This window comes from Lactuca saligna, chromosome 4, assembly GCF_052625555.1.
Source record: "Lactuca saligna cultivar CGN05327 chromosome 4, ASM5262555v1, whole genome shotgun sequence".
NCBI classification, from domain to species: domain Eukaryota; kingdom Viridiplantae; phylum Streptophyta; class Magnoliopsida; order Asterales; family Asteraceae; genus Lactuca; species Lactuca saligna.
Window position 1 is genome coordinate 223,433,078 of NC_136420.1, and position 13,549 is coordinate 223,446,626.

A 13,549-nucleotide genomic window follows, 5' to 3' on the forward strand; every position below is an offset into this window, starting at 1 on the left:
CTTAATGGTTTTAACTCAAGTGTGACTCTTGGTTTTCCATAACTTAAGGATAAGTTATGGACTCCATTAAAACACATTATGATCAAGAATTAAACTACCAAATAGGTTACAAATAATTCCTATGATCATCTAAAACATCATAAGAACAAGAACATGAATATGAACACAATCAAAAATTACATAAAACTTTGTAATTTTGATAACTAGTTGTTGTAAATGAATTAGCAAAGACATTACACCACAAAAAACAAGTTTTTCAATTACCAAAACAATTTAGGGTAATGTTTCTAATTCATTTTCCAGCAACTGAATCGAAAATCTGCACTCAGTCGACCCTACTCGCCGAGTGCATAAACTGACTCGCCGAGTTGGTTGAAGATACTCATGGACTCGACGAGTCCCCCCTATAGACTCGACGAGTCCATTCGCAGACAGCAAAATTTCCGATTCTGTTTTCAACTTTTAAGCACAAATAAGAACAAACAAACCTGGCTCTGATACCACTGATGGGTTTTGAGCATTCTAACACTTCCTAAGTGTACATGCAACCCTAATAACCTTGGATCTATGTTTGTCTAATTGTCATGCAAAGTTGAATTCCAAGGTTATATTCCTATCTAGCATACATGGGGAACAATTTTAACATAAAGTATAGATAGAATAACTTACCTTGTTGTTGCTTGTGTTCCTTGAAACCTTGTGAGCCTAGCACCCCAAGTGTGATGCCTCAAATGCTTCACACAACACCAAATGCTCTTGGAAGAACTTATGAGAGAATACTCACTTCTTCAAAATCGGCCAAGCCCTCTTGATTCTTAGTGTAACCGATTTTGGGTGGAGAACATGTTACTTATATAGTGTTGACACATCTAGGGTTAAACCCTAATGTGTCATGACTCTTCATTTCCATGACCCATGGGTTTGTAACTCCCATGGAGCATCCATGGAGCATCCTATGGGTGGAACCCAACTTGATGGTCCATGGAGCCTTTTAGCCCACTATACAAGATATGGATGATTTACATAATCAACCCATATATTTAATTAGTTATCTTTTGATCACTTAATTAATTCTAAATTAATTCTTGATCAAACTAATCAAATAATATTATTAATATATTAGAACTTATAATATATTAATAATCTCCAAGTGTTATCACTCTCATTTAGTCTATCCAATTGCATGGTGCCATGCAACCCAAATGGACCATGCCGGGTCGGGTCAAGTACATACCAGAAATAGTTATGGACTTAGACACCTTATCCAACAATAACCCTATCACATTTTGACCTAATTTAACCAACCCGGTTATAAGGCAGTAAAACTAACATTCGATTATCCTTCATTAGTACAAACTTTTCATTTACGTTATTACAAGAGAACAAAAAACGGTAAGGTCTTGGTACGCTTGTTCAGCTTTTGAGAAGATGGAGAGGAATCCAAGATTCACCTTATTCTTTTGTTATACATTCATTTTTGGTGTCATTTAAACTTTACAAAGAACACACTTGTATTAACTATAATATTTAATGTAATGGATTTTGTTGCTTGATTTACTATATTGCATTGTAATGATACTGTACATGACGTCCTCCACCCCCGAATGTTTCCGCCAATTCAGTTTGGGGTGTGACAGATATGTTAAGGGCATGCATGCTTGATTTCAGTGGGTTTTGGGATACTTATCTGCCGTTAGCGGAATTCTCATACAAAAATAGCTACCATTATAGTATTGATAGACCTCCCTTTGAAAGGCTATACGGAAGGAAGTGTTGAATGCCCATATGCTAAGGAGAAGCTGGCAAGCGATTCATGAGGAGCACTGATGTGGTGATCAAGACAACCGAACTTATCCAACAAGTACTAGAAAGGCTGAAAATTGCATAGAGGCGGCAAAAGAGTTATGCATATCGACAAAGATCAGTTCTTGAATTCCTACTAGGAGATCTAGAAATACTTAAGGTTTCACCATGGAAGGGTGTCATCAGCTTCCAGAAGAGGGGAAAGTTAAGCCCTCGGTATATCGAACCCTTTCGAGTCATTGCTCGAGTGGGCAAGGTTGCCTATCATTAGGATCTGCCGAAAGAGCTCATCAAATCCACAAAACCTTCCACGTCTCCTTATTAAGGAAGTGCATATCTATAATTGTAACTTTGGAAGACATTCACGTACATGAGGTCTGAACTATGTTGCAAAGCCGGTAGCAATCTTGGATAAGAAGATGAAGACCTTGCGCAACAAGGTGATCAACTTAGTGAAGGTTTAGTGGAAAAACTGAAAAGGATCAGAATGGAATTGGGAACCAAAAGAAGAGATGAAGAACAACTACCCGGAGTTATTTAGTTAGATTTTGGGGACGAAATACTTGTAAGTAGGGGAGAGTTGTAACACTCCATTTTTACCGTAACCATATATTGTAATAAATACGAAATAAAATTACTCTTGATCCAAAATAATCATCATGGACACATAGGAAACATTGATATGGTTTCCGTAGATATATAAAATGTGTAAATCCAAATTCATATGAACAAGTCATACTTCTTCGAAGTTTCACGATTAAACCGGCACGACTCTGTGTATCGTAAAAAGTAAATTTTTGATAAATTACTTTTAGCCAAAGTGATCTAAAAAAAGTTGTAGTAGTCGTTAAATCGAGAGCGTACATATACAGAACATCTAAATCTGACTTCATTAGAAGAAGTTATGATTTTTCAAAGAATCGACAAAGTAGTAACAACTCAAAAATCGAATTTTAGATCGGTCAATTTTTAGCCAAAACAATCTAAATGAGAATTGAATATCTCGTTAATAGGATTTCAATGATATAAAGACAGTAAAAAACAGACTCCGAATAAGAAAATTATGCATTTTATACATGCTTTAATAGTTTAAGCATGTGTGGAAAAAATAAATTCAAAATTAGTCCACGGAGTATAAATGGAAGTTGTAGATCTCATCGAGAGCTTTCCGTAGATATAAAAAAATGTCAAAAACAAAGCTCGTATTAAGAAGTTATGAAATTTTGAAAACCTAAAAATCGGCATGTGCGCGACGCTCAAAGCTTGCGCCCAAAGTCAGCCACGTAGCACCAGGCAGAATTCGACATGTGACACCGCACCAGGCCAAACATATCGACCATGTGCATAGCGCGCATGGCTTGCTGAGCGGCGTACAGGTGCCTAAAAGTGCATATAAATAGCTTTCATGAGCTCATTCCTTCCCCCACACTTCTTTTGTCTCCCCCCCTCTTTCTCCTTCTTTATCTTTCTCTTTATTTCTTTCTTTATCTCTCTCTGTCTCTCTCCCTTTCTTTCTTTCTTTCTCTCTCTCTCTCTCTCTCTCTCTCTCTCTCTCTCTCTCTCTCTCGAGCTTCTACTACCCTAGCCTAATTTTCTTGTAGTGTTTACGAAACTTTGTAATACTTTTGAGGCCTTTAGGAGCTCGACTATTAGAAGCTTTCTTTTTCGTAATTCTACCTGCATAATCTCCTAATTTTCTCTTAAAAGCTTTGCATCTTAAGGTACACTCTACCGCTTTCAGTGTAACTTATATTTATAGTCACAAGTCGTTATTATGAACCTATAAAGAATAGTTATCAATAATTCTAAGTCAAAATATTGATTGATCTACTTGCGGGAGAGGTCTTTAGAATGGTCATGCTAGCTTGGTTGTTGGATTTCAGAAAGCCTATATGCCGAAATGGTCATGCCTCACAACTATCCTATCTGGCTGATCCTTATTTGATAGAACTATCTGTATTCATTGGTATTAGTGATAGGTATAGCCTACTTTACCAGATTACCATAAGAACTAGTAAACTATCGTAATATATGTTAATCTACGTTGAAGTGTTGGTCGTTAGCTAAATTGTTCAGTTAACTATTAACCCTCTGGAAATCTGTCAAGGTGAGTTCTTCTCACTATATTGTATACTCCAATATATATCATCTGTATGTTAGGATATAGTTACACTGTAGTATGCACTTAGACAATTAGACTAGGGTAGTTAGTTGCATGCTATGTGGATCATATATATATATATATATATATATATATATATATATATATATATATATATATATATATATATATATATATATATAATACCTTATAAAGCATATTTAGTCAAATGCTGAATTTACAAAGAGTGAGTCAAAGCTAAACCAATCTTCCCTCGATTTCTGCCTATTGAACTGGTCAAAACCAGTTGAATCGATCAGTTTTTTTCTCTCTATACACGTTACAAGGCATTTCGCTCTATTTCTCTCTCTCTCTCTCCCTCGATGAACCACCATCTCCAATAAACCCTAGAATATAGGGAGTGTATTCTATCAAATGCTCAGGCTCCATTACCACTGACTCGTTGCCACTATCATAGACTTCCCCAACCACTAACATGATCTACACTCCACCATATCACCACTAAAGCCACATATATCCCATAAAAGTGCATCTACAACCCTCTATTGGTAGTTCTCTATCTTGATTTATGATCGAATGAAGGTGCAGGTAACAAATCTATCAAATGCTTTATGCATTTAGTGAACATCCTAGTTTTCATCTTTATTTCGTAATTTTTGATTTTCAGGATATGTGATTTTGTCATTTTAGTCACCACCTCTCTATCTCGCTTATCTAATGAACCAAAAGATAAGCGAAATTATGGCTTTTCAATGAACACGAATGATATTGGGGTTTTATACTTGTAGGGCTTTTCAATCATCAATCATGTCCCTGATTACCTAGAAATCAAATATAACAGATATCTACTTTGAAGTAAGATTTAACATCGATTCTCTCTGTTTTGATTTTATGTTTCGGGCATTTAATCCTTTTTATAAAACTCAAACTTTTACATTTTGAATGTTTTTCAAGAAACATGGATGAGGGTGAGTCAAAGGAAGGATAGGGGTTTCGCCATTTGAATATGTTGTTGCTAGAAATCATCCCAACTATGTTCCAAAATAAAAAATTAAAAAAAAAAAAGTGATTCACTTATTGGTGTTGGGATGAAGGGTTTCGTTTCAATTCTATTCTTAAGGGATTTTGGTTGTTGGCTATTGAGTATAGATACGGTCAAGAAATGAACTTATCTCTTATTTACTCGCTTCTTTTTCATCTGTCTCTATCCCTTTTTTACCCCTTTAAGTTTTTCCCCATCATAAAAATATGTTCATATGGACATGTTCAGTTGAGTATCTAAGAATTTTTATTCAAACTGTAGAAGCATTGATTCTGTTAATTTCTGTCCAATTGTAATATTGATGTTTTTAAGATTACTTCATCCGTATTTGTTAATCTTACACATATCACATACATCTACAGACATGCATCCTATAGTTCTTACTTAATAGATTTTGCCTTTTTTCCTGAAGCAGTATCAGCCTTAAAGTACTTAAAATGCCCAGTTTGGACTACCAATTCTATTCTTCCATTTACAACAATAACTCATCATTGACAGTTGGCACCATAGGTACTTTACTTTGTTATTTGTTATCTTTTCTTATCCAAGTTGACATTTCTTTTCAAACTTCTCATATTAGACTATATGGGAATTTGAATGTCATCAACATGAAAATGCACATATCATAATTTCTCATTTACATATCACAGGTCCAGTTCTTCTTGAAGATTACACTTAGTGGAAAAACTAGCCAGTTGTGTATGTTAATGCATCTGTGAAAATTGTCCATGCAAGAGGTGTATTTATAAAAGGTCCTTTTTAAGTCATACATAGCATTTCTGTTGTCACGATTATTTTATTTTAGATCAAGTTGCACTTTTTTCTTTTGGTTTGTTATATGTTCCACATATTTGTTGGAAAAAACTCTTCGAGATGTGATAAAGCTAAAATGTTATTTTGACAATGTTGAGGCACCAAGCTCTTGTATAAATGTCTTATTACATGTATCATTCTCACTCATTTATTTGTGTCCATTTGTAGAATTTTTGGAAGGACATCCCTTATATTGCATTTTAATAAATTCGAAGGCTTTTTGGGGAATGATGGAACAAGTTATATGGGTTTATAAACTTCATATACTCATGAAACACATAATTATTTTAGTTTTTTATTCATAAATTGTATATTATGTTTCTTATCCAGCCATTCGTTTGATTTGAAATGTTTCATTTTAAGTGTATTGGTGTTTTAGTTTTTAAGTGACAAACTTTTGTTGAAATTCAAAAGTATTTGCATTATATCACATCATGTAAGGTTACAACTTTGACTGACTTGCTGATTGCATTTCTCATTTCTTTTTCTTAAATCTTTGTAATGTTCACTGTAAAAAGGTGAAACAAATCTATATTTTGTTTTAGAAATTTTTTGTAATTTTAATGTTTGATCCTGTAATGTATCCTGCATAGATTACAACGGGTCAAGTCAAACTTCCTCATCCTTTAAAAGACATACCAAAAGTTACGAGTCAACTCAAGTTCATATGATAATTTAAATTTAAATATAAAAAGTAAAAGATAGTTTATAAAAATAGTTTACCGCGTATATTGAACATGATTTCCTTTTATAAAAACGATATAAATTTAAATTTTAAGTAGTTTGATGTTTAAGAAAAATTAAGTTGTTTAAACTCATTACTTTAACTCATAAAAACAAATAAACCTTAAATTGGGTTATAATCAATGTTATTAAAACTTATAGGATCAACACAACACCTAATAATATATATCATAAATTTTTGAACATTTAAAGTGAAATTTACAAATAGAATCATGCTAAAATTCTTTTGGTAGAAAACAAAATAAAAATATAAAATATCATAAATATTAATTTATAATTTTTATATGTCTCGACTTACGATTAAGAATGTGCGATCGATCATGTGTTCATATACATATATAAAGATTTTTCATTTTTAATTATTATTGATTTCGTTTATGTTATAATGAATATTATTGATAATTGTTTAGATGTAGTAAATTATTTGCAAAAAAAAAAAAAAAAAAGTAATCGCCTCTAGCAACTAATTTTTGAAAAAAATATTCACACCCATCGCTTAGCGCAGGTAAACAGCTAGTGTATGTCTCTCTCTCTCTCTCTCTCTCTCTCTCTCTCTCTATATATATATATATATATATATATATATATATATATATATATATAGAGAGAGAGAGAGAGAGAGAGAGAGAGAGATAGAGAGAGAGAGTTGAGGATGGACCAACCTTGTGCTGAAGCCCAATAGACTCGAGCGGACTGGCTTTATGCTAAAGCCAAGGTGTGCAGGGGCGAAGTTAGAATTTTAGATTAACGGGAGGCTAAGACATACATCGTAAAAATATAAAGGGATGACTTTAACTGATAATACACTAATACCAATGGAGTTAAGGGGTAAAACACCTACTAGCCCCCCTACTGGCTCCGCCCCTGAAGGTATGGTCCAGCTACATGTAGAAGGCCAGGGGCAGACCAACTATATGTTGAAGGCTATTATGTGTATGCATTGTATATGTGTTGTGATATGGAATATGTGAGGGAAATCATTGAGCATCGGCTTACAATTGTTGAATAACTACTTTGTAGATTGTTCATCAGACCGTGTAAAGGCTCACGCATGACTGTATATGTATCGAACATCAATAAAGTTTTATAGACTTCTGCCTGGATACTATTTTAAATAATAATGAAGTGTAATGTTTTGTAAAACATATTTTAATATAAATAAAAATGAAAATTCTCCTTTTGAAATTCGGAGGGTTTCATATTTTAATGAAGTTTAAAAAAAATATATTTAGAGAGATTTAGTTGTTTGTTGTTTTTTAAAATTTAAATCATTTGATATAATTGTAAACCAAACGCATATAATAACTTAAAAAAAGAATAAAAAATGCAAATATGTTAAATTCCAATTCATTTGTAAGGTTCTAAATGACATGAGGCGTGACGTGATGGCAATGTTAAGTCTCAAGCTATATCGATTCTTGATAAACAATTATGTTTTTCAAAGCGTGATAAATTGTATACATTAAAAAAAATAAATGACATAATTATAGAAGTATATCAAATATAACAAATTTTAAAAAGTTTTATATCAACACTTAATATGAAAAACTTAACAACTCAATTCTTTATGCCCGATTTGAAAAAAAAAAAGAAAAAAAGAAAAAAGAAAAACAAGAAAAGACTCACGCTTTGGAAAAAACTCACGTCATAACGCGTTAAGGTGCGTCTACCCACATTATTTGGGTACCACGCCTCACAAAGACGTTTTGCATATTTCGTAATGACTTCTTCACGCCTCGTGCCAAGGCACGCTTTGGCGTCGCCATGGTGCGTTATTTAGAACATTGTTCCTTTGATGCATTTTAAATCTTTTCAAAGCAATAGGCAAACCAAAATCCTCCTTAAAAACTGATGTTATTTTTTTAATTTTATAACAAATCACAAAACTGAATCACATAATTGATCACCTGTGGTTGCCACCTGCCACGACCAATAATCATCACAAAACTCGATAACCGTTCGATTCGTGAATTAAATATTCTCCTATCTATTGTTGTCATAAAAAATATATTAATTTTCTCTCTTATTTTTTTCTCGATTTTGATACTTAATCTAACAAGTAGAAAAATATATAAAAGACAAAACTGCGAATTTGGTCCTTGTGGTTTGCCAAAACCTTTGGATGGGGTCCAAATAGTTTCCAGCTTGCACCAAAGGTCCAAAATCAAGGTTTTCTTGGGTTTTTAGTCCATTCCGTCATTGACCGTTTGTTTGGGGCCGTTAGTGCCTTCACGTGCCCTCCATGTGAGGGCATTTTGGTCATTTTAGGTACTTATTTTAAATAATATCATATTTCTCCCTTATATACATATACGCAATCCTCTTCCTCTTCTTCATTTTTATTTACAGAGAAGAATCCTCTTCCTCTTCTACTTCATCTCTTCTTCTTCATCTCTCGTCTACTTCTACTGCTACGAGATTCAAAAATGGTGCTCTGCTTCTGTGGGAATGTTGTTGTTGTGCGAACCTCATGGACTTCACGAAACCCTGGTCGTCGTTTCTATGCATGCCCTAAAATGGTTAGCAAACTGATATTAGGTTATGATATTTCGGTAGTTATGCAATAACTCTTCTACTTTAATGTATTCTTGTAGGGATCCAGATGTGCATTTTTGGGGTGGTTCGATCCCCCTATGTGTCAAAGATCAACTGTTATCATACCAGGACTGTTGAGAACAATGAATAGGTATGAGGTTGAAGTGGGCCAGCTGAAGATGTGTTTGCTTGTTTCGTGGGTTTTGTTTCTGTTGTTTGTGCTGTTTTGGAAATAGGAATTAGAGGTTAGGACTTTTTTGTTGGTAGTAACCACTTAAAAATGTTGTCTTTTGGTGCTAGAAGGTTTAATTGTGGTTTATATATGTTTTTGTTGGTAGTAACCACTTAAAAGTGTTATCTTTTGGATCATTGTATATGTAATGCTTTTATGACAATGGGAAGTGTAATGGTTTTATCCTTTTATGAATATGAAATTATAAAGGTTTGATCTTGACATGATATGCAAGTGTAATGGTTTTTCTCTACGTTTGAATATACAATTGTAATGGTTTTATATGCATACATTAAGTACATTGCCATAACATCTTCATGCTTTGACAGTACAACATAAACAAATAACAAACAACATTACCAAAAGGGGACCATAACAGATAAATGCCAAAACACAATCATTACCAACAAAGGGCATTAAAGTACATTATCAAAAGGGCATCAAAGTACATTATCAAAATGGAACAAAAAAAAGGCAACAAAGTACCAACTAAAGTGCATTAACAAGTCTTGACAAACATAAAAAGTACTTAAACATCAATTCCCATCTTTGGCCTTGCAGGTCCTGGCATTGTGACCCTTTTGCTTACACTTACTACATGTAACAGTCAAAAACTTCCTGCTCAGTGATTGAGTTTCATTATCATTTTGACTTTGACTGTTTGCTTGCCTCTTACGTTGCTAGATTTCAATCCTTTCCTCTGCTGTAATCCTTCTTTTCTTTTTTGGCCTGCCTATAGCTTTGTTGTGTGGTGGAGGCACAAGAGTTGTTGGGCAGTCACTCTTAGGCCACATGGCTCTACCTTTGATAGGCTCCACCTTGAAGGAGTACATCTCTTTCCATGTATCAAGCCAATACACCTTATGCACATAGGTGTATAGTTCTCCTACCTTTTCATTGTTGTCTGCCATTTCATTTAGGCTTGCAATAGCATGTTTGCAAGGAATTCCAGTAAGCTCCCACTTTCTACAACTACACTCCCTTTTCTCCATGTCCACCACATGTTGATCATTCCATGGACCTTTAACCTGATACTTTTGTCCCCTATTCCATCGTGCATGATACTTACTAGCTAGTGTTGTGTTTGCTTCCAAAATCCTAGTACCAGTTGGAGTTAATGGACCTTGACACTTGTTTAACACCTTCATCACATTGCATACTCTCTTCATAAGGTACTCTCTGATGAACTCCAAACAACTGATAATGGGTTTGTCTCTCCCTTTTACAAGTTTGCTATTGAACACTTCACAAAGGTTATTCAATAACATGTCTGAAATTGCCCTTCCTAATAGTTCATTAACAAAACAACAGTTAGTGTATATCTATACTACAATAAAAAATAAGACAACAAATTGAGAAAATACCAGAAAAATGACTTCTAGCCCAATGATGTGGAGGGATTTTCAAGAGCCATTGATATGCTTCTATGTCATAATTCCTTAGCTCTACCATTACATCTTCAAACTCTGGTATGGTGGTGGCTGTAGCACACCTCCAAAAATACTCCTTGTACTTTGTAGTCTTAAATAACATCCTCATGTTCTGGTATATGTGTCTAATACAGAACCTGTGTTCTGCATTAGGGAACAATTGTTCTATGGCTGGTAGAAGACCCTGTTGTCACCAAAACAAAATAAGAAATTATCATTAGTTTGTAATGAAACTAGTATGCAATATTAAATGTAACTATAGTACCTTCTGTCTATCACTGATAAAGGTGAAGTTGGAATTTGAATACAAGTCAAGATCTTCTGCAAGACACTGAAGAAACCATTTCCAACTTGAAGTGTTTTCACTTTCAGCAACAGCATATGCCAATGGGTAGGTTCCATTGTTGGAATCAACACCAACTGCACTTAGTATTTGACCTGGGAAAGGTCCCTTCATGAAGGCTCCATCTAAGCCTAAAAATTCCCTCAAACCTACCTTAAAACCTTTCTTCAAAGGACCTAAACACACGTATATTCTTCTGAATTGCCTGGTTGGGGATGAAACCACAGGTTCTGAAACCACATCAATCTTTACAGTTGTACCTTCATTTGTCTTTTGTAGCTCTAGTACATAGTCTCTCAAAGCTGCATATTGCTTTACGTAATCCCCTGCAACATTTTTGGTGGCTAATGCTTTTGCCCTAAATGCTTTCTCTTCTGAAATACTAACTCCATAAGTTGATTGGAGTTGCTCTTGTAGGGCACGAACAGGCAGTCCAGGATTAGCTTCAATCTGATCCATAATACGTTTGGAAAGAAATGTTGCTGTGCAAGATCTGATTTTTCGTGTTTGGAGGCAGATGTGTTTCTGATTATACGTCTTAATAAACCAATAGTCCTGTTCACTTGACCTAGATGCATGAAGTTTCCATGTGCATTTAACTTTATCTGAGTTTACATCTTTACCCTTTACCTTTTTCCCAGAGGTAGGTCCACCTACCCCACTTGCATTTAAAACTACAGTTCCATCACAAACAGCTGTTAATCTACTCTTGTTGTTTTTTGTGAATGAGATATTCCTCCTTGTCTCTAAAGCATGCAGGTCAATTTTATCTTTCAATTCTTTCTTGGCTTTATATTTCTGCCCAATATGAAAAGCTACCTTGTGCACCTCACCAGCAGAACATAAGGTTTGTTTCCCCAGCTCTTTGTGTTGGATTAATGTCTAAGTCCATAACTATAATTGGTAAGACTTGACCCGACCCGGCATGGTCCATTTGGGTTGCATGGCATCATGCACTTGGATAGACTTTAATGAGAGAAATAAGATACTTACGGTTATTAATATATTATAAGTTCTAGTATATTAATAATAAGAATAATGAGATTATTTAATTAGTATTGATCAAGAATTAATCTAGAATTAATTAAGTGATCAAAAGAAGACTAATTAAATATATGGGTTGATTGTGTAAATCATTCATTCTTATATATGTGGGCTTGTGATCCAAGATTCCTTATGTTGGACTAAGTCCATGGGGTGACCCATGGATACTCCATGGAGGTTAAAACCCATGGAGCATAAGGAATGGGTAAAGTCATGAGTTACATGGTGTAACCCTAATAGCCACCATATAAAAGAAACCCATGGCTCAAGAAATCGTGACGACACTAACACTATGTGTATGTATGAGGGCTACACGATTTCATGAAGTGTTCTAATTTTCTCTCTAAGTTATTCCAAGTGCTTATGGTGTTGTGTGAACCATTTGAGGTGTCACACTTGGGGCACTAAGCACTCAAGCTTCATGAAGACAAGCACTATCAAAGAGGTATGTATTCTATCTTGTTATATCCATTATTTTGTATGCCAGATTAGGATAATACCTTGGATGTTCATATTTGCATGTATAATAGAGAAAACATAGATCCAAGGTATTTAGGGTTGCATGTACACTTAGGAGTGTTAGAATGCTCATAACCCAACAGTGGTATCAGAGCCTAGGCTTGTTTTCTTGTTATACCTGCAATAGAAGCTGAAAAATCGAGTTTTGATGCTGTCAGCCCAGCTGACTCGCTGAGTCCATGAAGGGACTCGACGAGTCCAAGGCAAAATGCATCCAACTCGCCGAGTTGTGTTCATGCACTCGACGAGTTGGACACCAGACAGCATATCTTCGAGGTTTTTGGCTAGAAATGGACTAGGAACATTACCCTAAGTTGTTTTGAACTTATAAACTTGTTTTTAATGTGGTAATGTTCATGCTAATCCATTTTTCAAGATAATTGTCAATAGATTCATGTTTTGTATTAGTTTAAAGGTTAGACTAATTATATGAAAAAGTTTGATTTGAATTATCTTGTTCTTATGAGTTGCTTAGATTAATAGAAAAGTTGAGTGAAAAAGTGTTTTCAATCCAAATTAATCTAAGAGTTGAGTATAAAATGTGTTTGTGTAACTTATCCTTAAGTTACATGAAGAGTCACATTAAAGACTCATAAAACTCATAAAGTTGGCAAAGGTTACAAAAAAGATGAAGAGTCTTGTCCTTAAGTTATGGAGGTTCAAGAGTCACTTCATTAATAAATAAATAAATAAAATATGTAACCTTAATTAATTCCATAAGTTATAAAATAAAGAAAAGGTTAATTCTTTATTAGTTTAAAGTCTTCCATAATTTGTTCACAAGTTATGGAACTTGAAGAGTTTTTGGATTAAAACTACTTTAAATACATAAGTTATGGAATTAATTAGTTTTGAATAGTTTCAAAACTTGCCCTCAAGTTTTGGAATTTGTAAAGTTTTCTCTTATGAATACTTTAATTCC

The 13,549-nt window shown here is 34.2% G+C and overlaps 1 protein-coding gene and 1 long non-coding RNA gene across 5 annotated transcripts; one reads left to right on the plus strand and one right to left on the minus strand.

The window, feature by feature from the left end:
• The first annotated feature begins 4,149 nt into the window (after positions 1-4,149).
• On the plus strand, positions 4,150-5,927 carry LOC145043346 (uncharacterized). Of its 4 annotated transcripts, none has more exons than XR_013680974.1 (4): positions 4,150-4,513; positions 4,714-4,780; positions 5,380-5,477; positions 5,618-5,927. It is a non-coding gene; the product is annotated as an uncharacterized LOC145043346 (long non-coding RNA). The 4 variants fall into 4 exon arrangements; XR_013680975.1 differs by having other exon boundaries at positions 5,383-5,477; XR_013680976.1 differs by lacking the exon at positions 4,714-4,780.
• A 4,044-nt stretch (positions 5,928-9,971) lies between these two features.
• Positions 9,972-10,743, minus strand: LOC145040496 (uncharacterized). Its single transcript, XM_078988412.1, has 2 exons — positions 10,656-10,743; positions 9,972-10,576 (listed from the first exon to the last, which is right to left on the minus strand). The coding sequence occupies exons 1-2, from the start codon at positions 10,741-10,743 to the stop codon at positions 9,972-9,974; spliced, it is 693 nt and encodes a 230-aa protein (XP_078844538.1).
• Between the last annotated feature and the right edge of the window lie 2,806 nt (positions 10,744-13,549).